Below are 26,376 nucleotides of genomic sequence, written 5' to 3' on the forward strand. Positions count from 1 at the left end.
ATATCTCCAGAGAAGGAGACTCCACTACCTCCCTGGGCAGCCTGTTCCAGTGCTCCATCACCCTCAGAGGGAAAAAGTTCTTCCTCATGTTCAGACGGAACTTCCTGTGCCTCAGTTTGTGCCCATTGACACTTGTCCTGTCACTGGGCACCACTGAAAAGAGCTTGGCCCCATCCTCCTGACACCTACCCTTCAGATATTTATAAGCATTTATAAGGTCCCCTCTCAGCCTTCTCTTCTTCAGGCTGAACAAGCCCAGCTCCCTCAGCCTCTCCTCATAGGGGAGATGTTCTAGTCCCCTCATCATCCTTGTAGCCCTCCGCTGGACTCTCTCCAGTAGCTCTTCATCTTTCTTGAAGTGGGGAGCCCAGAACTGGACAGAGTAGTCCAGGTGAGGCCTCACCAGGGCAGTGTAGAGGGGAAGGAGAACCTCCCTCGTCCTGCTGGCCACACTCTTCTTGATGCACCCCAGGATCCCATTGGCTTTCTTGGCAGCCAGGGCACACTGCTGGCTCATGGTTAACCTGTCGTCCACCAGGACACCCAGGTCCCTCTCCACAGAGCTGCTCTCCAGCAGGTCCACCCCAAGCCTGTACTGGTGCATGGGGTTGTTCCTCCCCAGGTGCAGGACCCTGCATTTGCCTTTGTTGAACCTCATCAGGTTCCTCTCTGCCCAACTTTCCAGCCTATCCAGGTCATGCTGAATGGCAGCACAGCCTTCCGGTGTGTCTATCACACCTCCCAGTTTGGTGTCATCAGCAAACTTGCTGAGGGTACATTCTAACTCTTCATCCAGGTCATTGATGAAGAAGTTAAACAAGACTGGGCCCAGTACTGACCCCTGAGGGACACCACTAGTTACCAGCCTCCAAGTAGACTCAGCACCGCTGATGACAACCCTCTGAGTTCTGCCATTCAGCCAGTTCTCAAGCCAATGATTGAGATGCTGAAAATATAAACATATAAAAATATTCATGCAAGAACGTAGAATGGAAAAAAATGTTCAATGGTCTTTTATTCTGACATCTTATCACACCATAGACACTTTCACGATAATGCAAATAGGAACATACCTAAAGAGACTTTCTGGTTCCTTTTCTGTAGGAGACTTATTTTACCTCTGGGTCAGGTCTTACATTGTGAAATCACTTGGAAAAAACTAACCTGTCGTTGGTGCAGAGGGTTTTCGGACCAGGATTTTCAACACATTAGCGTGTTTTATATCATTTTACATATATGAAAGTGCCAGCAAAACACAAGGCAAGGACGAGTTAGGTCCGCAACACGCTATGTTAGACTACCACTCTGGAACTTTTCCGGAAGAGAACAGCAGCACAATTGCCCTAGGTCAAAGATAGACTGCTTGGGAAGCCAGACTATTTTTTAGTGTGATCTGCAGCAGTCCCTGAAAGTTAAAATTCTCTGGCAGACCAGCATGTTTTCCCTGCTGCTTCACTGGAAGAGAAATAAGGATAAAATACCAAATTATATTGCAATGTGCTGAAAGTTGAAATCTAGTGTAGAAAAAATTTTTCCCCATGCTTCAAATTAGGAAATAAGGGTAGATACAGAATATATATTTCCTCCACAATTTAAACAAAAGCAGCTCCATGCTGCCACAGCCAAGTGCTAGGACTGCCCTTGTTAGCTAAAGCAATATGGGAAATCTCTACACTACACTGTAGTCACTTCTCTTGCATGTGCAACAGAAGCATGACATGATAAGAATGGGTAATGATATTAAACTATCTTTGTATCATTCTGCTCTTTTTTCTAAGTACTAATGAGGAGGGAAAAAAGGAAAGAAAAAACCCATTCATTCAAGGAGATCGATGAGCAGAATGAAACACCTCCCCCTGCTATACCTGGTGTTCTGCTTTCTCTTCCTCACAGCAGCTCTGGACAAGGAGAACCCAAATGCCAGTTCAAACCAATTTAAATCTAACTGGCTATGCAGGTTACATCCAGTGGGCTAGAAAACCTGATCTTGTATTTGCTGAATTAACCTAGAAACAGACAGACTGCATAGCCAAAGCAGCCTGGAATCAGAACACGCTGCCCCCTCATTCCTCCCCAAGCACTGCATAGAGGTTCTGCCCATAAAATTGAAGACATGCTGGGGACAATCAGGCATTTAGATACCTATACAACATTGTGCCCAAATGTACCGAGAGGCTGATTAGAAGAGCACAGCTTACGCCCTTTCGGTATTTAAGTGCACTTCACATATTTCATGCAGTTAAGAATGACCAGCTAGGCAAAGTCTACAGAGTCTCACAACTATGTGATTGTTCACCTGCAAGGAAGAGGGGAAAGGAGGAAAGACGAAATCACGTGATAACTAAAAGGGTTTATTTTCTCACTGCCTCAGAATACATGTTATAATTGCACTACATATAGCAGAGAAGTAAAGAATTTTATTCTAGCTGTTTTTCCCAGGAAGAGGGGATGTCTGCTTCCCTAGAAACATACAGTTATTTGCCACCTTTGAGGCCCATCTATTGCATGAAATCTCAAACACTCTCAATCTCTGTTTTATTTAGCTAACTCCCTGCTAGGATGCTTCTACAATTAAACTTTCGTCTTGAGCTGTCTTCCACCGAACAGGACCAACTCCAGCATCCGAATATATAGAGAGAGTCCCTGAGATTCTTTTGAAAATACAGTTGATCTTGACTTACCTCATTGACATTTACCACCTCATTTTAAAAATGTTGATGTCCCTGGGACTGGTAAACAAAACTATCTCCTAGGAGAATGGTAAACCGAATGTGCTAACGGATTTCCTAGTACCTCAGTATAAACAGTTAACTCTGTCCTGCCCATCTGCGCAAGGTTCAGTTTTGAGTACCCGATTTCTTTAGGTATTTTGTGTACCATGTTTAACACAAGCCACATTTTTCTCAAAAACAAAAATGACAATAAAGTATTCCATTAATTTTACTCTTGAGATCACTGTGATGGCAGCCAGATAGCTTGGAAAGGATGGTGGACGGAGATGGGTATATATATCCCTGATACTATTGAATGAATATTGCCTTTTTAGAGGTAATTCTAACTTCCAGAAAACACCATCAAGAAGGATTTGTTTGATTTCAATAGGAAAAGCCCAGATCCTTGTCAAGCTGAGAGAACAGGAGGGAGAAGGCAAGGACTGGATTTCTGGATTCTTAAGGGCACCTTTTCTATCTCTATCTCAAAGCTCATAGAAGCTTTTCAAAAAATAAAACGAGGCCCTGAACTCTCACAAAAGAGAGGCGCATGTTTGTGCTGACTGACTGTGATTTTTATTCTTGCATGTAAAGGCTGAAATGTTCAGTTGAAGCTTTGGGCAAAACCTAAAGGGAGGGGAAGGAGGATGTTCAACCGCAGAGGCCTCTGGGAGCAGTCTGCGAGGAACTGCCCTGGCAGGAGTTCACAGTAGCCTGAGTACTGAAAAACTGTTTTTTGAAAAACTGTTTCAGACCACATTCAGAAAGTACCAGAATGTAGCAAATGCTTCTATTGATTTTGCATTATTAAATCCTGAAAAATAACCCAGCTTTGCACGATACCTAATTTGCATTATTTAGTACGTTAATAATTCTGTGCCTAAGACTGAAACGAAAACCTCACCGATCCTTCACTCTAGAATTAGATGTCTGCAGAGGAATTAATTTTTTTCAGATTATGTAAATTATTCAAGAACGTTAAAAAGCACTGTTTTGAAACTGTTAAACTGCTTCACCATTTCCACTGATACGAACTGCTAGTTCCTGGGGACTACTATTTTAGGGTCCTGACAAGAAGTCGGTAGGAGGCAGTGGAGTCTTAACAATGGTGAGGCTTGGATGGAGGCTGCAACGGGCCTTAGAGGAGACAAGTCTTAATGATGCATATTGAAGATGGAAGATGTGCATTTGGGACATAGATGACCAAATGAGCGTTATAGTCCACCCGTTTGCACATTCGGCATCCACATTAAAATACAACCGAGGACACAAAATCTAAAATTTTTAGATTGTACTCACCATATCTCTGTAGCACTGATGTGTCAGAACTGAAGATGACAGTCACGCACCCTGTCCTTAAGGCAGTAGTGTGACTTTCTCTCATGTAGTGTATCTCTGGTTGGAGGCATACTGAGATTATTATTACATCTTGAATTTGTAATTTAAATCTGTTGGTTTTGCCTGCAAAATCATCTAGCTTGCATTCAAGTGATGGATACTCTACTTTAACATAAAATAAACATTACCAACAAATTAATGACTTCTGTGTTGAATCTAATGTTCAGAAACTATATCCTCATGCATTTTAACCTGAAATCTCTTTTGAGATAATATATTTAAATTCCACATCTGGAAACCAGATTTCTTTGTTCCCTGTCTCAAATACGGTAAAATAACTTTCAAACAGAAGAGAATGTTTCAAACAGAACAGTTCTTTCAATGACTACTCAACTCTTCCTTTCTGTCGTGCTTCACTACTGACCTCTAATGAGCAGTAAGCATATTGCCTGAATTCCTTATCCCCTTACAGAGAAGAAATGTGACATTAACACAGGCTCTTCCTCATGCGGGTTCATCCTTTCAGAGTAAGGAACACTTGCAAGAGTTGCTGGGTTAGATTCCTGGGTTATTCTTTCTAAGCAGCTGCTTTCCAGAGGTACACATAATACAACTGGGAGATGATACTTTTTAACCACAGTGAACTAGTAAAATTTCAAAGATATTAGCAGATTAAAGCCAAATTGCAAACATATGACATGACACTCAAAGTCCGGAGTGCTGCTAGAATCAAGTTTGCAAACCTCATGTGAATACAGTGAAACCTGAGTGCTTGTAAGAAGCAGCTTTGTAGTATATAGCAAAAATAGCACACCATTGAAATAGTCTCACACATCTCTCCCTTGGTATGTGCTTGACTGGGCAGGAATTTTGCTCCTGAGAAATACTGTATACTGTGTCAAGCACATGACATTGAAAACCATATTACGTTTGCAAAGTATTACATAGACTTCAGATGGTTAATGTATTTTCAGTTATATTTATTTTAAATGCATGTCAATTGTACTAATGTTTTAGGTGTTTACCGCTCATCCTAGTTTATAACATAGTTGTTATTGTATAATTGTAATAATTTCATTACGTATAATTGTATAATTTAATATTGTAAATCTTGTAAAAATGTCTAGGTTAACAGCTCTTACAATTACAGTCCTTCCATCTTCAAACAGTCTATTAAGGTTATCATATGTTTGCACTATACAACTGTCTTTACATGACATATTGAAAGGACCTCCGTTCAGGGGCAAGAATGAAGCAGAAATGTTTCCATGTCCCAAACAACTTCAAATATCCAGTGACAGACAACCTTGTCTAATCGTGGGCATCTCTCCAGGACGCCCACATCCTTTCATCCAGGGTGCCAGGAGCCAGGAGAATTTCACTAGCTCTAGTCCTTTGCAGTCAGTCTAATACAAAATATCTATTTCTAGTGACTGAGCAATTCAGTCCACGGGAAAAATACAGCATACCTGAAAATGGCTACAAGGTATTATCTCAACTGCTATCTTCATCTCTTCATCTGTGACAATAATGAATTCACAGGATTAAAAAATAAAAACAAAACAAAAAAAATAGAGCAAATTTTAACAGTTTCAACCGCTATCAAAAATTCAAAGGAAGACACTATTTCCCCAAATAGACTAGTAATAATTAGTAGAAGAAGCTGTTTTTAAGAAGGGACAGGGGCATACCAGCGCAACACGCAGTGAACGACAGGGTCAGCTGGGTGTTATGAACTTCCAAAGAAAATACTGTGAAATGAGGGTAAAGCTACACTCCCTCCCAGAGCGCTGTGGCTACAATCCCACAACACACAGCAAGCTTGACCAAAACCAGATGCTGCATTAAAAGCCGTTTTGCAACAGCTAGCACAGAACAGCTCTGCATGCCCCTTTCTGAAATAACCAAACACTGAACCAGAGAATGTCTTTGTATTCTGGAGCAAGCAGTCTTAACAGGGTATTATTCCAGAAGTGCTATTGCATTTTAATTTCACCATGTGAAATTGCATAATAATTTTCCCCTATTGAGGAGGCCATAGGCAGTTTTAAACTTATGCATAGATGGAGGATTGTAAAAGTCATGGAAGCAGCAGCATGTTACTTATGCCACTGGGAAAAGGACAAAAAACACTACAAAAAGACACATATTAATGAGCTCTCTGCCTACACAGTACTGAGGACAGACACTGAAAAAAGCTGAATTACCCAGCAGGAGCCAGGAGCACTCTTTTCCCTTGGTGCTGCTTGTTTAGGAGAGGCAGGAAGACCTGGACAGAAATTTTTGTCAGAACTATCACTGAAATTAATGCTTTCCAATTAATGCTGCAGTGTTGCACTACATGACTGCAGCAGTACACTACTGTTATGGTCATGGCATTACAGTCTCTGTGCTTCCACAGCAAGGCCTCACCAACAATTCTCTCTGTGTTTGTTTGCTTCCTTCCCATGGTGGTGGAAGGCTCTCACCCCTGCACTGAGCCTGGGCAGGAACTGAGCCACGGTTATATACTTCTCGAGCTACCAAGTCTGCAGCTTCGCTGCACTCAGCAGCAGCTTAAACTGGCAAAGAGGGAATCACACCTTTCCTCAACCTCAAACTGAGTATTACTGTTGGGTACAAATCTCTTCGGAGAAACTTCAGGATATTTTCTAACCCCTACTCTGGAACAGTTTGGATATTAAAAAAATAAGCAGGTTTATGGAAGTATAATTGTAAATGTGCAACTTTTAAAGCTTGAATTATTTGTTTCTTTTCCCTAGAGAAAAAAACCCATATGAACAGCAGAAAACCATCATGGTTATAACGACTTTCAAAAACTTCAAAATCAAGTAACTGGTATAAACTGAAAAATTAACACAAAAGAAATATTGGATATGTGCAACATATCTAATAATTAGGATACAAAGAGGATAATAACTTCTAATATGTTTTTGAAAATAACAAAAAAATAATTCTGCCCTTACTAAAAATAACAGCTCTGTACGAAGAAAGTGATAATTTGCATTACAGTGTTTTGGCATTTTTCTAAATAGACCGTGAAAAACAAAACAGTTAATTCCCCTATTGTTTTTAGAGACTGTTTAATAGCAATATAATGTTTTTATGTATTTCTCCAAAGCTCCACATTTTGTGAGCAGTAAAGGTGAATGTTTATGTTAACCAATCCTAAAAGCAGTCATATTAATACATCAAAAGAGCTCTTGATCATAGTCTGGAGCAAGATATTTTTCTTTTTTGAAAATAAATAACATTTCAACCCTACTCTTATTAAAAAAATAAGCAGTGCTATGTAGGTGTCCTAAAATGTAAACACTTGCTCAGCTAGAATAAATGGGACTTATTTGTTGCCATAGAGTCAAAAGATAGACTAATTTATTGGGTAGTGACTCAGGTCTCAGTGAGATGCTTAAGAGTAGATGAGAACTTGAAATTCCTTGGAGGTGAAAAAAAAAGGTGATAGATGAAATACTGTTTTATAGTACGTATAGATTTTTATTTCAGAATGACAGAGAATGCACCTGTGAACACAAACACAACTTAGGGATTTCAATGGCTGCCCCATGAAGAATACACACAGTCTGTTAAAGCTCTTAATTACATACGTCAGATCTAAGCTCAGACTAACCCATGTTATTAGTTCTGGGAACTGCAACCAGTAATCACATAATGGAGAATTTCACCCTAGGACGTAGTTAGGGGGTGCACGCTGGGCACTGTCAACAGTCTCATATATAAGTGGGGTAGCATACCAGTCCCCAGAGAGGCTGTTGCAAAACCCACTCTGCTCTCAGCCTGTAATAGATAGAAGTCTGTTTCCTTTTCTGAGGTATGAAAGCTGGCTTTTTGGTTCACACTTTTCCATCTAGTAGTCACTAGTACAAATCCCAAAACACTGGCCAAAAGGACTGCCATTACGCAAAAGAGAAAGAAATCTGGAAAAATTGCTTCAGGAAAAGAGGTGAGTTAATGTTTAATTAACAGCAGTGACAGAACATTCTTAAGATCAAATGGAAATGTAAGGCATCCTCTAGCTTTGAGAGCCAAGAGTCATTTTCTGATCTTTGAATGCAAGCAGCCCAGATCACCAAAGTCAGGCAAAATTAATCCAAGCCTCCTTCTTTTTTTAATCCCCAGGAAGTCCAAGAATATTTTCCAGGTTTCTTAAAAGAACCATAGAGATCGTTCTTCAGCAGAAACTTCAATGTATCAGCATAAGATCTTTAGCAACAACAGAAGTCCTTGGGACTCTCTGCTGTGGGTCAAGTTGTATACACCAGGACTTGGGCATCTGAGCATTGGGGTTCAGAGTCCCAGGCAGGAAACAACTTGGCCACTCCTAGCACAGAAGCCATTGTCAAAATCTGGACTGAAGCAAAATCAAAGTCTCTATTAAACCTTCATTTGCCCCATCACAATTTCCTTTTCTTGCAAAAGCTTTACTAACAGCCATAACTGGAAAGAAGAAAGAGCATATCTAACACAAATGTTTGGTACATGATAATTTATTCATCTCATTATTCTATTTTGTCTTTCTTAATGTTATGTTATAGCATAAAGGTAATTTCTTGACAGAAGTATTACATAAACATTGATTTAAAAGATTTAATTTCTCTCATTAAATTGCACTTATCCAATTACCCATTAAAGCGGTTTGTAATGCGAATGCACATTTCTCACATGGCATCCCAAAGCAATGAACTGGAAAATGACACCTTGCCAAAATGGCACATTCACATGTCTGATAATAAACTTGAAAGAAAAAAAAAAAACAAACCAAACACCCAAAACCCAAACCAACCCCCAAACTAACCCCAGTAGTTTAAACCAGCTTTTGTCACTGTTTCATAATCCAGTAAGGTGTCTTCAACTCAACTTTCTCTAGAACAAAGCAATTTTATTCTTTACCAAACACTGGTAAATCACAAAGCTGAAGAACACCCAACTTCTTCTCCGAAAAGTTACTAGAGGAGCTCTACAGAGCAGAACTATCAGACTCATCTGGTACTTGTTCAGAGGACACTGAAAACAACCTCCCAAATCACTGTGTACTGATGGGCACAGACAGACCTCAGCAGGCTCTGACTGTGCTGAACCTGGTGTGGGGCCAGCACGCCACACAGAAATCTAAGAACGATGAGCCAGCTCCAGGCCACAGACCAACAAGGCTGCGCCAGTGCAGCTCTGTGCCCTGATTACTGTGCAGTAGCAAGAGTCAGAACTCATTAGCTCAGGAACTGTGCTAAGCTCATTTATACACACGCTGTCTTCAAAACTGAGCTGCTAAGTCTGTGAAATGCTGAACTGTATTTTCGAACCCAGTAGGTTAGACTGCATCGCTGCACTTTACGCCACTACTCAGTAAGCAGATGTCCCCCCTGATCTCAGCCAAGGTCTGAGGAAGTGCAAAATGACTCTCCAGTCTAAGCACCACATGGAGAGTTATACCTCAGAAAAGAACCTGACCTTTTATCCCTATGCATACAACATATCCATTTAAAACCTTTCTACTAATACAGAATATGTGACCACACCAGTAGTCTTTTTTTTCGGTCTTTTTTTTGGGCAGTATAGGTACTCAAAATAGTCTCTGAAAAAAGACTATCAGACTAAAGCATAGTCTCTCAAAAGAGATGAGACATTTTAAACACAATGGCTGAGTGTGCAGGGATATGTGCAAAATTACAGTACAGATCTTCTGTGATGAGTGTCTTCTATAGATTTTTCACACTCCCTTGCATGATCTGAACCTGTGTCTGCTTTATTTTGGCACAAAACCACAGATTACTCTTTGGTGCTTCATTGCGCTGTCAGATAGGAACTGTTCTCATTTATGACAGCCTTCTGAGTATTGCCTACAGGCCACTTTTACAGGTCTGAGCAGCCCCAAACCTCCATGTTGCTGCAATAAATGTCTTCCCAGAGCTACTCTTTGTTTATACAGGTGCTACGGTCACACAACTCTTAAGAAAGTCTATCCTATCCCAGTCCTATTGGGATTGCATGTTCTCTGCAACACTGCTGCGTCACATCTTACGCGGTGATCTGCTTTGTACCTTTAAGGGGAAGAAACACAAGATATACCAGAAGCTCAGTGAAAGTCTGTGATCATGATGGTACTATAATCCCTATGCAGGACAGATTATTAAACTTTTTCCCAGAAATTCCTTCATCTATCCCTGTCATACAACAGCAATGAAAAACACAGAAAAGATACTTGAGTGAACAAAAGATACAGCCTATAAATATCATTCATATAAGTGCTAGAACAATAAAGATGAAGTGCAATCTACCAGAGGTTCTCTTCTAAAAGAGAAAAGACTGGAGATCCTGCTCAGAATTGTGCTTCTGGATTTGAGTAGCTAAACCGTCTCCCTGTTCACCTTTTCTTTATTCACAAATCCTGAGAATCTTTGGGAGCATGGACCCACACATTTGCTTGACAGCCAGCTGTTCAGAATGTCTCTGGTGACTTTATCTAGGTTATGGGTCAACCACCTTGTTGGAGGCAGAGTCATCTGAAGTGTCTTGACCAGGCCAGCTTTCTTCTAAAAGCGGTACAGCCACACCTTCGCTATCCACACCCGCCAGTTTGGCTCAGCTGGAGCATCTCTGTACTCCATGGCCAATGAAGTTTTCTCCTTTTCCAACCGTATCTTGCACTACAGTTTGCTAGATTAGCTTGTCTATTAATCACATTTACCATGTTTCTGCCTTATCTAGCCCCTGGAAAATTGAGAGTTGGTAGTACTTCAGGAAAAGAAAAGTGAGAAAAGCAGGCACACAATCATATTTCTATTAAATGTGCACATTTATGAGCCATAGACTCAATAAAAGGAGCAAAATCTACTGTGTAACAGAAGTACGGTCATAACAGCCTTCCTAATGCTCTCTGGTTTACTGAGCTACAATTTAGCCACAGAAGAATTGCGCCCATGGGTCCACTGAGTCGTTATCTCAAGTCAGCACTTTTTTCACATCTGTTTCAGTCCAGCAACATACGTCTCACACATGTTATGCTCCAGTGTGCTCTAACATGATTAATTTCTGTGACATGAACTCTGCCATTGCTGCCTGGTTTGTGATGATCAGGTTTGTATGGCCTCTTCGGGTAAGAGAAAGCATTAACTCACTGCGCTGCAGCACAGCTACACCTCAGAGACTACCCTTCCTGCAAATCAGCTCAGTATTACCATAGGGCAACTACAACTCATCTTCCTGAGCCTCCCAATAAAAGTCCCTTTTGTGCTGCATTAACTGCCACTAGTTCACCCTGGCCCCACACCAGTCCAAGCCCGTAGGATCCCATGGACCAAACCAGATTCTGCAGACCCAAGGACTGCAGCTGCTGTCCTCCAGATGAGGGATTTGGAACAAGAATGTCAGACTAGACTGCTACCATTGGGTTGCTCTTGTTTATTCAAAGAGGCTTTCCTTGTTTCTTGGACAGAACTCTACACCCTTCCGTCAAAATGACAGAAAAATTTTGGTTGGAAGGGAACTTTGGAGGCCATCCTGTCAAGTACCATTCTCAATTCACAATTCCCTGCCTGTTAAACCAGGATGACTCTCTTGCCCTGAAACAAAGCACAAAATTTATATTTGCTCTGTCATTAGTACAAAATATTAACCTAACCAGAACATCTCAAGCAGCAAGAAAACAGTACTCTGTGGAACTAGGAATAAATAATCCAGTGATTTATGTAAATTATGTTAGACTCAGTAGGTTGTTCTCCTTCACCTTTGGCGCCAAACAGCTAATCTTCCCTCCTAGCTCTAATGTTTCTGTCCAGGAGGACTAAACATATTAATACACAAGCCTATTGAAAACATTTAAAGTTCTTTTGTTATTTCATTTTAAAATAAGGAAATGCTTAACAGGAGTAAACACCAAAAGTAAAGCCAGTGGAATCCAAGATTTTCTCACAGTAAAAAGTGCTGAACAGTAGAATCTCTGTCTGGGGAAAAAAGGTTATGTTTCCAGAAATTATGAAGTTCCTAAGGAAAACAGGCTTCTGTTTTGTGGAATTAGAAGCAATGAGTCACCTTTCAAACTAAAGGACATCCAATTTAAGATGGATTTACATTAGTAACATTACATTCCCTACAACATGAATGTACCACATACGGAGTGCAAGATTTTTTAAGGGGCTAAATGATTAGTCGGCAACTCAAGAACAGTCACTTGCTGAGCCAGCTCAAGGTAATATGAGCACTCCAGGGTCCCACTTCAGGGCGTAACCTGATCACCTACAAAGATTAGAAAGGAATGTTCCTCACATGTGTAGTCCTGAGCAGCTGGCTCTGTGTATCACAGATTTCAATGCCTGTTTTTTAACCTTTTCCTTAAGTAGAAGCTTGTCAGCACTTCTAGATTAAGTACACAACATAAATGACTGTATACCAAATCCTATACTCTTATTCTACTATTATACACAGCTTTGGTGAAAAAGAAAATAGTACTATTATATACTTCAATATGCAGATGCATTCCAAGGTAATTTCATTTACATTAAATGTTCTGCTTCCAAATAATTTTCATGGTCCACCAGACATTGTAAATGAGAAAGTTATACAAAATAAAAATGTATAGATTTCTACTCAGGCAAATAAGCTTAGCATCATAAAGTTATTCAAATATATAAAAAAATGAAAGACTTTCTTGATTATAACTTGCATGTATACACTTCTTACATCATTTAATTGGAATTTACTTAGTAGATAGCCACCCTTCAATGCTGTAGGCATCATTGATAATCTTTTAAAAGCTACCCATAATACCTAATCAAAATAATAAATCCTCCTCAGACCAAATCAGATAATTCATTAACAACATAAATTAATTAGACCCTCCTACTCTCTTCCATATTGCCACTGGAAGCCCCAACTAAAAATCCAGCTTCTCACAGTCACAGGGGTAAGCAGAAGGGCCAGCTTTGCAATCAGTCCAGGATGCTCAGCTATTTTACAGTTCTTGGTAGGAAAAAAAAAAAAAAAAAAGGAAAATACTTAATCTGCCACTTTCTCTTCTTATCCCAATAATGCCTGAAGTCGAGTTCCTCCTTCGGCAGTATATGCTAGCATGGGATGGTAAATATTCCCAGACACACCTGGAGATATGTATTTATCTGTAGGGCAAAACAAATAGTTTACCATCAGTTTAGAAACTTGTGAAGATCTATGAGAAATGTTTATGAATAGTCTATAGAAAGACTTTAATAGACAAATATATGTACACACACATACACACTTACACACAAAACCACCACATACAAACGCATACAGTAGGATCACATAAAAACCATGTCTGAGCCTGAGCCTTTATATACCGTACAAACACAAAGATGGTACTTATACACTGCCTTCTGAATAATGTGAAAAAAATAGCTATGGATAGCTAGAGAAAGGAAGGAGAGTAATTTTTAAGACTACTCTCCAAACAATGTTGTGCTCTACTGATAACAAAGCTGATCTATCAGGGACAAGTATTCCCTCCTTTTCCTTTTCCCTCAATAGGGCATTGAAATCAAATTACAAAGAGGACCTGAACGCACCTGGTGAAATAAACAAGCACAAGCCCTGTTTTCAAAAGAGGAAGTGACCACAACTAACAGGTGAATCAATTTTGGTAGAGAAAGAAGACTTTTATACCCAGGGAAACATTAAAATATGAAGAAGCAGAACTGGGAAGGCCCAATCCCAGAACCCTCCCAACATGCATATTGCTACTTGTATAACAGGACTAAAAGCTACTGGAAATGCAGCGTTCTTTGTCAGTGACAATACAGAGGCTCTACAAAGGCAAGCTTGCATCCACTGAACAGGCAGATAAAAGGTGGCTGATACAGTTTAAGCGTATTAGGTTTTTTGACAATTAACATGTATCACCTCGGTGTCTGCCAGACAGATTAACTGTCAAACACGCTGATTCATTTAAACTGTATCAGCCAGCTTCTCTCTGCTTATTTAGCAGAAGAGTAACTGCATACTGTAATAACAAAAAAATCTTGACAAAACTCATGCAAAAGGGCAGAGGAGGATTGAAGCAGGAGCCTGGAGTAGCTGCATTAAGGGAAGTTGTGGAGATGGCAGCAGAGAGACTCGCTTTCAAAATGCCAGGAATCGCTAAGTGTTGGATCACTGAAGGCAAAGTTTGCTATGTCTTAAGATACCCCTCCTTCACCACAGCATCCTGGGATGAAGCAAATCTGGAAGTGGGCAGATCCAGCTGAAAGAAGACATTCCATTCAGAGGAGTTTCGTGATTTGACTTGACCTCTGGGCAGTTTCTCCCTACGGGGCAAGAATGGAATGGTCTTCCAGGCGGAGATGCAATCATTCATTCTCTCTCAGAAATAAAACTTCAGAGCCTTACCTGCTTTTGCAGAGATCAAGATCCTGCACCTTCCCTGACAGGATCCCTCAGCCCATTTCTGCATTACAGTCATGCTGCTCTGTCTTCTTCTTCTGTTCTTCATTAATCCAGGTGGAAAAGGCAGCCTACCATGAAGAAGCAAAACAGCCTCAGCTGGTCTGTACTTCGATACTACAAGTGGAGGACCTACATAAACAGGGATTCAAAACACAGACCCAGCTCTGCTTGTGGGGCTAACCCACCACTTCAAGGCTGCTCTAATTTGCGAGATCAAATTAAGATGAGAAACACCATGGACTTCTGGAGCAGGCAGACAAATACCTGCCTTATCTTTTTGTCATAGCATTACTCTCCAGGGAGGCCACTGATGGGCCTGATGGGTCTACCTGTCTAGTGGAACATTAAATGGTCATTAATACATTTGTTTGGATTAACTAAGCACAGTGCTGTCAATCTAAATTTCTCCTCAGCTTCACTGCATGTGAACTTGTCACATGCCACTTCTTTGGCTCCCACATTCCATTTAATGTCTCAGAATTCTCCCCTTTCAAACAACCACCACCTCTCCACCAAGCTCCAGTTGGACACATTGTATTTGCTAGCATCCCATTAATCTAAGGTGTGAGTATGTTCTGCTTCTTTTCTTAGTTCTTACCACCTGTCCTCCCCATGCAGAGAAAGTTCTTGGAGTTAGGAACTCTCTGCTACCTTGTATCCTTTTGGTAACTTCCACATGATGCCTACACTCCATCTTACCCTTAGATTTTGTAAAAATGTAATTAAGAACAATTAAATCCATTTAGTAATACATATTTGGATTTGATATGGGTTTGAGCAAATTAAGTTTTGTTTGGATTATATTCATCTGCCTAAGCACATAAAATTCCCTAACTCTCTTCTTATTGCCTTTGCTTGCCTATTGATTCCCTGCACCCCCATCCTTCTCTGCTCCATCTCAAAGTCCAAATACCTTTCCATTAATAAAATATTTTGTTCCAAATGTACTAGCATGCAAAAGGTTCACAGGCTGTTTTTCTAAATTAACTTTCATGCCATTTTAGTACCCAGTCATGAGTAAAGCAAACACGTTCTTGAAATAAGATATCTTCTTTTCAAAATTAGGCTTAACACTTGACCAGTTCAGTTAATATGTTGTGATAGGTGATGTAGGTTCGTGTTACCATCTTCCTCTACATCTGCATTTAAGTCTCACAGTGCAGTGTAATTGGACCTTCACAACAGCACCTTCCACCTATTGGCAACAGATAATGGCACAACTCGTAAAACAGCTTATTACAAAGAAAGTAATGGCCTGATAAAATCAGAAATATAAAGAATGACTTTGCAAATAGAAGTCAATAGAAATTTTACCACTAAGAAACGAGTTTTTTTGAGCTTGAATTAGAGGAACACATAGTAAGAACTTTGAGGAAAAAGCATCAGAATTTGAAGTCTTTACCCCTAAAGGAAGATTTCATGGTAGTTTACTCTCAGACTCCACAGAAGAGTACATTCCAAAAGAGCTAACATCATTTGAAGGCTACAAGCATATGGGCAGAGACTTTGCACAGGTAGATCTGCAAGGTTTTACTGAAACCAAGAAAGTCACAGCCGGTACAATCCAGCTCTACGTGCCACCTGTTACTATCTTGGAGCCATTACAGAAACTATGCTTATGAATTTCTTGTAGGAAACAGAGAAGAAACAACACAGGCCAGATTCTGTCACTGGCATTACTCCATTCAGTTATTTCTCAGGCATATTGCTGTTGCAACTAAGAACAACAGGAACCATACAACCACAATAAAAGATGGGCCTCCCCCCAAAGGAACTCCTACTGTAAGGCAGCGTAGCAGACCACATACTCAGGGAGTACTCAGGGAGTCACGGAGTTCTAGGAAACAATATCATCCTACTAATTACAGTGCAACAGTCCTCACCATGGGTTAATTTTTTTGTGGGCAAAAGAATTTTAAGGTGAAACGTCAATAAGAAAGGAGAGCATGGAAGAAAGTACACCAGTGCTTATAATAAAATTTAACCTTTAGGCAAGTTATATCAGCATCTTAACTGATGAGAAACAATAACTTTAATACTGATATGCAAAGTCAGATGTCAGACAAATGATAGGTATCTGTCAGCTTGTGGAGCTGGGACCCCCTCATCCTCTGCACGCCAGTCTTCTGTTCTCGACTGCATAATCTGCAGAACTTGGCACCCTGCCTCAATTCCACACACAGCGAAGAAAGGGAAGCTGAAGGCCCTCAAAAATGAAGTAACTTTAGTGCGTGTAATGTTGGCAGATTCTGCTTGAAGTCCTTTTCATATTTGATTTTTAACTTGCTATTTTAAATGTCAGTCTTCCTGGATTTAGTCTCAAACTTGAACAGCTTGACTAATTGGATGAAAAAAGAAGCAGTCTCAAAGTTCACAGTCATATGAAATATTAATAGTGAATGACAACCCTTCTATACAACTGATTTTCTATATCCACAAACCAGAGAACTTTTCATCAGGATGATGGCGCACTTCCACTGCAAAGAAGGTGTCTCCTCATAACGTACAGGATACACTATCATGACCACCACACCTACAGGATACTCAAATTGTAAGGTGAATTATTACTACCTGTTCCCCAGAGGAAAGCACTTGCTTATAGCTGCCAGATGGAACTGACAGCTGGCAACTCAATGCCCCACAAAGACCTTCTGCAAACAGGCTTTTAACAGACACATGTATTCTGGCTTCCTGCTCCCGTTCCATTCCAGTCAAACACCTCTGGCTCCCACTTCCCAGTCTGGCTGGCTTTTGGACTTCAGCCTTTGTTCCTGCCCAGTTCAGACTGCGTAGTACACACGTCTGTAATATTTTTCATATTTAACTATTTTATCACAGCAAATAGTAATTACATGCATTTAGTCAAAGATATTGCTTCCAGTTTGTTTGCAGATTTCAACAAGCGCAAGAAATGTTCTCCCTGGAAATACTATTACAGAGTAACAGAAGCACCTTTTTCTCTGGGAAAGAGGTGCCTGCTCCACCTCCTTTTGCTGTGCCACATCAAGCAAAAGAAATCACACATTTCTATGTCACAGACTTTATTCTTCTGATTATCAAATATGTATCCCTACTCCCTCACTGAGGAGGAGACAAGATTACTAACACAGTAAGTCTGTATGTTGCTGCACTGAATGTTCAGTATAGCCAAATGTTTTTTTAAGCTGGAGTGCACCTAAACAAGAGTTTGCATGCCTAGCGACTTCAGATAAATGAAGCAATTGCTGTTGCAGTTTGAAGTCTGGCAAGAAATTGTGTTTTACTTCTCAGTAAGTGCAACCAGGTATAAATCTTATCAGTCCACTATAATTTTTTAATAGAAATTTCTGAAACTATTGCAGTGAAATACACAGAAGAAATAAAAAAAAAAATCAAACCAATAACCAAACCAAATGTGATGTCCCCCAGGGGTCAGTACTCAGCCCAGTCTTGTTCAATTTTTTCATCAATGACATGGATGAAGAGTTAGAATGTACCCTCAGCAAGTTTGCTGATGACACCAAACTGGGAGGTGTGGTGGATACCCCAGAAGGATGTGCTGCCATTCAGCGTGACCTGGATAGGCTGGAAAGTTGGGCAGAGAGGAACCTGATGAGGTTCAGCAAGGGCAAATGCAGGGTCCTGCACCTGAGGAGGAATAACCCCATGCACGAGTACAGGCTTGGGGCTGACCTGCTGGAGAACAGCTCTGCGGAGAGGGACCTGGGAGTGCTGGTGGATGACAAGTTGACCATGAGCCAGCAGTTGCAAGAAGGTCAATGGCATCCTGGGGTGCATGAAGAAAAGTGTGACCAGCAGGTCGAGGGAGGTTCTCCTTCCCCTCTACACTGCCCTAGTGAGGCCTCATCTGGACTACTCTGTCCAGTTCTGGGCTCCCCAGTTCAAGAAAGATGAAGAGCTACTGGAGAGAGTCCAGCGGAGGGCTACAAACATGATGAGGGGACTGGAACATCTCTCCTACGAGGAGAGGCTGAGGGAGCTGGGCTTGTTTAGCCTGAAGAAGAGAAGGCTGAGAGGGGACCTTATAAATGCTTATAAATATCTGAAGGGTGGGTGTCACGAGGATGGGGCCAGACTCTTTTCAGTGGTGCCCAGTGACAGGACAAGGGGCAATGGGCACAAACTGAAGCATAGGAAGTTCCACCTGAACATGAGGAAGAACTTCTTCCCTCTGAGGGTGACGGAGCACTGGAACAGGCTGCCCAGGGAGGTAGTGGAGTCTCCTTCTCTGGAGATATTCAAGACCCGCCTGGACATGGTCCTCTGCAGCCTGCTGTAGGTGACCCTGCTTTGGCAGGGGGGTTGGACTAGATGATCCCCAGAGGTCCCTTCCAACCCCGAACATTCTGTGATTCTGTGATTCTGTGAAAAAACCTAAGGGTTATTTAAAAAAATGGTAAAATGAACCGCTCCTGAAAGTGTTCTTTTCCAGTAGCAAGGAAAGACATACCTGTGGGAAATCAAAGCAGAGCATGCAGCTGGCAGAAATTCTTATTGCAGAGCACTTTAAAAATCCACAAGTTAAAAAAGAAGTATTCAAATGCACTATTTACAGTCATGCACAAAAATCTAACCAGACAGAAAACATGCAGGTGAATGTACTTTATCTATCTCACAGAAGTCATGAAATACAGTGAGTTTTAGGCCAACTCCACTCACTTCTGTCCACGTTTACTCATTTCATCAAGCTCCAAACATTAACGAATAAAACACAGAACATTTTAACTCTGAAATTCAACTTGCCTAATGAACATAGGGTAGAGAGTGTGCCAATATCTTCTGTTTAAGTTATACTTCTTCTACTGCTATGTGTATCACTGAAAGGTGAAACAGGCTTAGAAAGAAACAGAAATAAAGTTTACTTCACTAAAACAGCAACCTCAAGTTGTATTCTTTTAACTTGTAAAATGAAGGAGCTGGTGAAGGTCCTCGAAATGCTAGTACTAGCTGATATACCCAAGAATTTGTCTCTGTACTAAGAAGTCACATCTCGCTTTTGTGTGTGTGTGTATCCTTGGCAGAAGCAGTCTCCAGAGGCTGGGAAAAAGTCTGAGGAAGTGCACGAGCTCAGATTGCAGGATATGCCCCAGAATGACTTGCAAAGACATGAGCATGAGCGAATTCTGGCATCTGATCAGTTCCGGTTTACCGAAATTTGTAATTCTGAAGAAAATACTACTCATCTTATTTGCTGCCTTGCCCCTGTACTACAGCCAGACTGAAACCAGCTGCAAGGGATCCCTAAGCAAGTGCTCTGTACTGAAAAGGCCTCCTACAGGGAAAACTCTAGCACTTGCAGGGTTTTTTTAACACTCCTAGCTATTGCTTACCTATTTCCTGGAGGTGCCTTCAGTTTTTAAATTATTTTAAACACAGCTAAGTGAAGCTTTCCATTTTATTTCTGGAATGATTGAGTATGTAAAAGCCTCTGCAGGCTGCAGTACATTTCATATGTTAAATAAACTTTAGTGGTATCTATTTATAACTGAAGGTACAAAGTTCATTAGAGGGGACTTGGCTTTTTAATTTGCCACCAGGATGACTAATCAGCAAGTATGTGCTGGCCAGCCACGCCAGCCTCATGGCTCTGCACTAACCCGACAATACACGTGATCTGAACATCCCATGGGGGTATCACAATACTCCGTGCAACATGGGAGGCTGTGGAAGCAGAGGTGGGGGAGGGTTTGTTTTCAGAGACAAATGAAACAAATCTCCAGGAATTTTGGCACTGTGTATTCTGCTGCTCCTTGGAATATTGGTTTTCTTTGCCAATGTGGAAAATTCACAAAATTATCATATTAGAAACTGTGAAGGTAAAGCAAGGCTAGTTCAGACATGGCATTTGGGGTAAGCAGCTATGGGTGGTGGCTGATTGGATAAGAATATTCCAGGTTGATTCTGGGAAGCTGCTAAGTCACTCACAGTAAAGTACAATCCACCAGCACAACCTACTAATTGCATTACTATTTCTGTTCATATCTGCACATCTCCAAGCTTAAGAACATCCTAATTTATGACCAGTACAGGTTTTTCTCTTTTAAGAAACAAACAAAACTCTGGGACTTCTGATCAGCACTTTTTGAAATTCAGATAGACCATTTAATATCACTGCTTTTGCTGCAGCCTGTACAGCAGTTTTACCAAATGCCACTCTAGGCTAGAGACCATTTTGATGCTTTCTTCCTTTTTGCTAAAAAATTTAAGTCTCTGGAAAAAAGCTGGCAGTTCACTGGCAGGAAAATACCTTCTTGTTTTCTTGCTAATTTCAGCAGCAGGTATGATGGCAAGCGGCAGGTATGCTGGGAATGGCTGCCACTCCAATGAGGATTTTATTTTCATCCCAGATAGTTGAAATAATACTGACCCTGGTTTGTTGAAGTCCTTACCTGTAGCCAACCTGTGTTTTGCACTATTTGAGCTCCATCAGTTGCTCTCAATCCATCTGGAAGGCATGACTTCCAGCTTAAAGATCTTTGAAGGCTAGTTTCTGATGGTCCCTCCAAGAATACACATTACAAGTAACTGTTACAGGTGCACAAAGAAATGTTTGCTCTTTTCTTCTGAGCCTCTCACTTAGGAGACAAATCCACACATTCCTGTGGATTTGGTGCATAGTGACATGACAAAAGTCCTCACTTAAATCCCAAATAATCTTCACAGTTTATGCAAAATCTAATAATCAGATGCAAAATCTAATAATCAGATGCAAAATCTTGCTCGGAGAAGTTTGCTTCATTCTCAGTTGTAATTACACTCACAGGGATCAATTTAGCTGAATCAGACCTGGCAAAATCTGCAGTAAGATCGGCAGAACCCAAGCAATGCTGTAACAAATCCCAGACTACCAGGCCATACTACTTACCCAAAGGCCAAATGCTATTTGCGTTACTCATTGGAGAGGGCTATACAAACCAGCTGAGCGCAAGGAGAATAAGCTTTTGACCTCAACTTTATAATAGATAGCCTGCATTTTACCTCAGCGATTTTAAACCGAACTTCACCTCAACTTTAGCTTTGCCTGAACTAGACATGCTCCACCTGGCTCAAGTTCTTTGTGTCCCTTATATTCCGGATAACCACATCCTTCCGAATGCCTCTTCAACAAATGACTGCTTTCCATTTGTCACTATCACCAACTATTTAGAAAATCTTCTAAGTTTATATCAGAAGGCACAAATCTAATAATAGGTGTCTACTGCCATAAAAGTATTGTTTAAATAAATAAATAGACAGAGAATTCTTTGCTGCAGATTCAACTAGCTATAAATGGAACACCACCCCAGACAATGCAGTCATTTAGGTTTCGATAACTGAGACACTCTTTACCTTCTCTTTTCTCTCACTCTCCCCAAAATATCTGATCTGGTTTTCTCTAAGCAGTGATTTTTTGCTGACAAATGCAGACGGCTGGATGCTGATTCTCTGTACTACCTGTAACCCCATCAGAAACCAGGAAGCTGATTGGCAGTTCAGATGTCAACTTGATAACCTGGAAAACAAACAGCAAAACCTGTGGATCACCTTCTTTACCCTAAGTTCACCCATGCACATTTTTGAACACAAAGTCTGCTGGTGGAAACGTCTTTTCCAACTAGCTAGCAAGGTGCTTGGTTCACTCACCACGCATGAAAAAAATATCATCTGGACAATGAAAAACCTTAAAATTCTAAATGTCAAATTTTTGTATTGAAAATCTTAGACTACCTTAGAGTTTTTAACATACTATATTTATCATATCCTGAGAATTCCCTACCTCTTTTCATTGCAATGTATTAAGTCATAAAAACACTTTTCTCCTCTAGTTGGAGACTGGCTTTCCCTTAATGATCAATTGATATTCACTTACATATGAGAAATGTACATAATCCAATGGACAGCTGTAATTCAGTTAGAATGATCAACATATGAATAACATAGCTGAGGAACAACAACAGGATAAGGTTGAGCCCTCTAAGCCTTCAATTAATCTTTATACTTTTTTCATACAAGAAATGTCATGACCTGTTAGCAGTATAACAGATGACTTCATGACAAATTCAGATAAAAACTGTGCATGGAAATAAATTTGTCAACACAAAACACAGCTTAAACTCAGAAAATCAGAGCACTGAATTTGGCACAGGTGAAGGGGGATTTAAAATGGCTTATTCAGCTATGATATACGAAGTGAAAAATATAGGGCTAATTTAATGGTGGCTTTAAGTAGACGTCACTCATTCTTTCCTATTGATAACACCACTTACTCAGCATCTCTTCTCCCTGCTATAGACCGGTCATACATTTGCAGTTCTTAAAGAAATTAGAAGACTAGAGGCTGAATCCTCTTTTGCAATTGTTTCATTGCTGCTTCTGCTTATTACCTTGGACGTGTTTCTTTCTGTCAAACAGCAAAGTCAGTGTGCTACTGAATGAATCAGGCCAGCAAAACAGCTGTGACTGCATTAATGCGAGGTATTTATGGAAACAAAACGCACAGTAAAAACATGCATTTATTATCTGAGCTGTGATCATTAATTGGTGGCATTCTTCTAATACAATGATTTATGATATGCAGTATAATTTAAATTTAGTTTAGCTGTAGTCTCAACAAGCAGTCAATTAGGACAGTTTGGAGTGGTGTAAGTGTGATTCTTGCCAAGAGGGAGGATTTTTTATTTTCTGCTTTAAATAAGCCTGATCCAAGTGGAAAGACTCCAACTGACTGCTGTGGGCTCCGTCTCATACCTCTTGCCTTTATTATGTAATATCTGTTTTTATTCCTCCTGTTTTTTCCCACTTTTCTTTGCTTTTGCCTTACAAGCTTGCTCCTTTCTCATTGTTACATTCTTTTTCTGCCCTGTTTCTTTTCTTCCTACAAATGAAATCAATGATATTTATCTTCTTGTGAATTACTGCATACCCTTAACATGTACCAAACGTAGCTCTAAAACAATTGAGCAGATTAAAAACTGACAAGCCACTCACTTATCCACATTGTTTGCTTTTCTCTCCATTATCTTTCCCAAAACGACATTTTAAAAATTTGCTTCGATTTTCATTACATTTCAGATCAGAAGGCATCGTCATATCATTTGCTGCAACAGTCACCCTGGCAAATTTAAATCAAATTAAGCTCTTCTCTAGAATTAAGTCACAAACCTCTGAATAACAAGATCATGCATAAGGCTAGTGATCAGCATAAAGACACAATACTGATACGAGCATCTGCACCTCTGTTTGTATATTTTAATCCTGCAAGAGAGCCTTCTTGGGCAGAAGAGCGTACAAGCAGGTACTGAATACACCAAATACGAAATGCTGGCAGCTGTGTGCCAATGAAAACAGAAATAAGGAATATTACAGTCTGTTTACAATCAGAAATTTTGTTCACAGTAAATCATTAGCAATATCCTTCTATGTGTCAGTGCTCACCCAGTTGCTTATTATCTCTTTTCTTATCAAGCTGCCCCTTCCCATTGTATAGCTTCAGGAAACTGTCCCCCACATCAACCACAAAAGCTGTTGTTTTACTTGACAACAATTACTACTCACAAGAATATAGTCACACAGTTATTTTCTACTAATTATTATATTTTCAGTACTCCCATTTACAGATCATCATTTTTTTTCCTGCTTTCCTTAGGAAGATTTGTTCCTTCAATTGTACTTTCCAATTTGCTGAAATGTTAGCAATTCATCCTGTTAGCTTTTCCGTGATAGAATGTACATGGTCTTTAGCATGTTTGCTCCTCCCTAGCAACTTTTGAACTTCTTTGGCAGCTTTAGCCTCACTGGACAAAAGGAGAGCATCTCGAAAATATTAAGTCCTTACACATTATGCGAAAATAGGACTTTGGTAGAGTACCATAACGAAGTGAAAGGGTCAGATACTCAACTGTACTAGATACCAATTAACTCACACGAGAGATATCAAGAAGTAGGCTTCGTTAGTTTTGATATTCATAAAACCAGTTGCTTTTACCTCTACTGGACTAAAGTACCCACACTGCCATCCTGTCACTTGACTAAGCATTCAAACTCAAATCTCGTTCAAAATTACTGATTAATGCTCTTCGGTAAATTATTATTTGTGGTTAGCTTCATTGCGTTACTCGGATCAAAACACAGTGCCAGCCTTTGTTTTGGGAAAAGCCTTCTCTCTCCACACATCTATTTGCAAAGGCTCTAATTTCCAAAATTGTTTATTTTGACCTGAAACACTGCATTTACGGGCTCGAAGGCAGGTTTTGCTTTTTTGTTTCAGGGTTTTGCTGTTATGCCAAACTGCCATTTAAGTAAGTCTCAGTCCAAATCACTGAGTAACAAGGTGCATCTTGAATTCCTGTGGGAAAGAAGCTTATGTTATCACAGGCTGTTTAAAGTGTTTTTAAAGCCTCAAAAAGCTCGTTCGAGCATTCATCCGCTTATGTAACGTACTTGAAACTCTTTTACCATGCTGGTTGACAGCGCCCTCTCTGCAAGGCTTAACGAGCTATTTCCCGTAATCTGGCCTTGAACTGAATGCGTTACCAGTGCTTGAACACAGCGGAGAGCGGCTTAAGAAACAGGCCGGGACGCCTTCAGCGGGGTCTCCCCGGAAATCGCCAAGCCCCGCTCAGCCAGCGTCACCGTCCCGGACTCCGGACACCCGGCACTGCGGAGAGGCCGCTCCCCTGCAGGGCCAGGCCGCGCCCACCCGCACCACCGCCTGCTCACACGCTGCGGGGCACGGACCCCTTCCCGGGCGGGCACGCTTCCCGCTCTCGCTCTCCTCAGCGAGCTGAAAGACCCCAGGGCCGCAGCACCCCCCGCCTCCGCGCCCTTCTCTGCTGCCCAGGGCCCGAGCCCCTTCCCCCGCCAGCCAGGAACGGAACGAACCGGCTCGCGCTCCAAAAGGGGGGGGGGAGAAAGAGCAGCCGCCGGCGATAGCCTCACACCGTCCGCCACGAAACCACCCCCCAGCTGCGAGGCTGTCCCCGCCCCCTCCCGGCGCGCGCGGCGGAACCCTCGCGAGAGGCCGCTGCTCGCTCCCGCATTGCCACGTTCAAAGGCGCCGGCGGCGGGGAGCGTGTCGGGCACGCGCACCCGGCACGCCGCCGCTCCACCCGCTGGCGCCGCCGCCAATCGGAGCCGAGGGGCGCCCCGCCTCTTTCCCATGAGCGCTCCGCGATTGGCTGGCTGGCTGGCGGGCGGGCCGGCCGTGTCCGCGGTGCGATAGGCGCTGCTGTGGCCGCAGGGCGCTCCCGCACGCGGGGCTCAGGTGGTGGCGGCGGTTCCTGGCTCGTTCTCGCTGCGGTCCCGCCGGCTCCGCCCCGCCACCGCCGCGCGCGCAGCCGCCGCCCCTCGCCGCCTGACAGGAGGTGCCATGGCCTCGCGCAAGAGCTCCAGAGGCGCCGGCGGCAGCCCCAGCCCCGGCTCCAGGAGGGGTGAGCGGCGGCAGCGCGACCGCAGCCGGAGGGGGAGCGGGTGGGGGGGCGCTCCCGCGGCCCCGCGAGGGGCAGCCCGCCGGGGCGTGCCGCGGCGGGGCGGCGGCCGGAGTCCGGGAGCCGGGGGAGGGGAGGGGAGGGGCAGGGGCCGATGCCGCCCCTCACCGCAGCGGGGGGGGAGCCCCCGGGCGAAGCGAGGGGGGTGCTGCGCCGTCCTCTGCGCCTCCCGGCGGGCTGAGGGGCCGCCCCTACCGCCCTCGCCCTCCCCCGCTGCCGGCCCTCGGCCGCGGAGCGTGGGCCTGCGGTGCCGGGGAACCAGCAGGGGCGGATGGCCGGGCTCTGTCCCTGGGGATGCCGTCGTTCCCCTTCTCGGGAGTTCAGGCGGAGGAGAGATTTGCGCGGCCGGGCCTGGGCGGTGCGGACGCCCCTTGAAAGCTCCCCGAAAGGGGCGGGGTGAGCCACGGGCCGGTCGGCTGCCCGAGGCGGGT

General features: G+C 42.3%; 1 protein-coding gene and 1 long non-coding RNA gene across 7 annotated transcripts in view; one reads left to right on the forward strand and one right to left on the reverse strand.

The window, feature by feature from the left end:
* Positions 1–7,536: 7,536 nt before the first annotated feature.
* Positions 7,537–25,406, reverse strand: LOC142360849 (uncharacterized). The gene is made up of 3 exons (XR_012763433.1): positions 25,341–25,406; positions 14,424–14,548; positions 7,537–13,177 (listed from the first exon to the last, which is right to left on the reverse strand). It is a non-coding gene; the product is annotated as an uncharacterized LOC142360849 (long non-coding RNA).
* Positions 25,407–25,674: 268 nt separating this feature from the next.
* The window catches only part of ASPH (aspartate beta-hydroxylase), a 117,521-nt gene continuing 116,819 nt past the window's right edge, over positions 25,675–26,376 (forward strand). For 2 of the 6 annotated variants that reach the window (XM_075416087.1, XM_075416088.1), the window contains exon 1: positions 25,675–25,888. Coding sequence is in view for 5 of the 6 variants with exons in the window: in XM_075416088.1 (XP_075272203.1) it covers positions 25,828–25,888 (61 nt within the window). In the remaining variant the exon portion in view is untranslated. The remainder of the gene's footprint in view (positions 25,889–26,376) is intronic. The other 4 variants (XM_075416082.1, XM_075416081.1, XM_075416083.1 and 1 more) reach the window with 4 other exon arrangements.

The sequence above is a fragment of the Opisthocomus hoazin genome, chromosome 3 (genome assembly GCF_030867145.1).
Source record: "Opisthocomus hoazin isolate bOpiHoa1 chromosome 3, bOpiHoa1.hap1, whole genome shotgun sequence".
NCBI lineage: Eukaryota > Metazoa > Chordata > Aves > Opisthocomiformes > Opisthocomidae > Opisthocomus > Opisthocomus hoazin.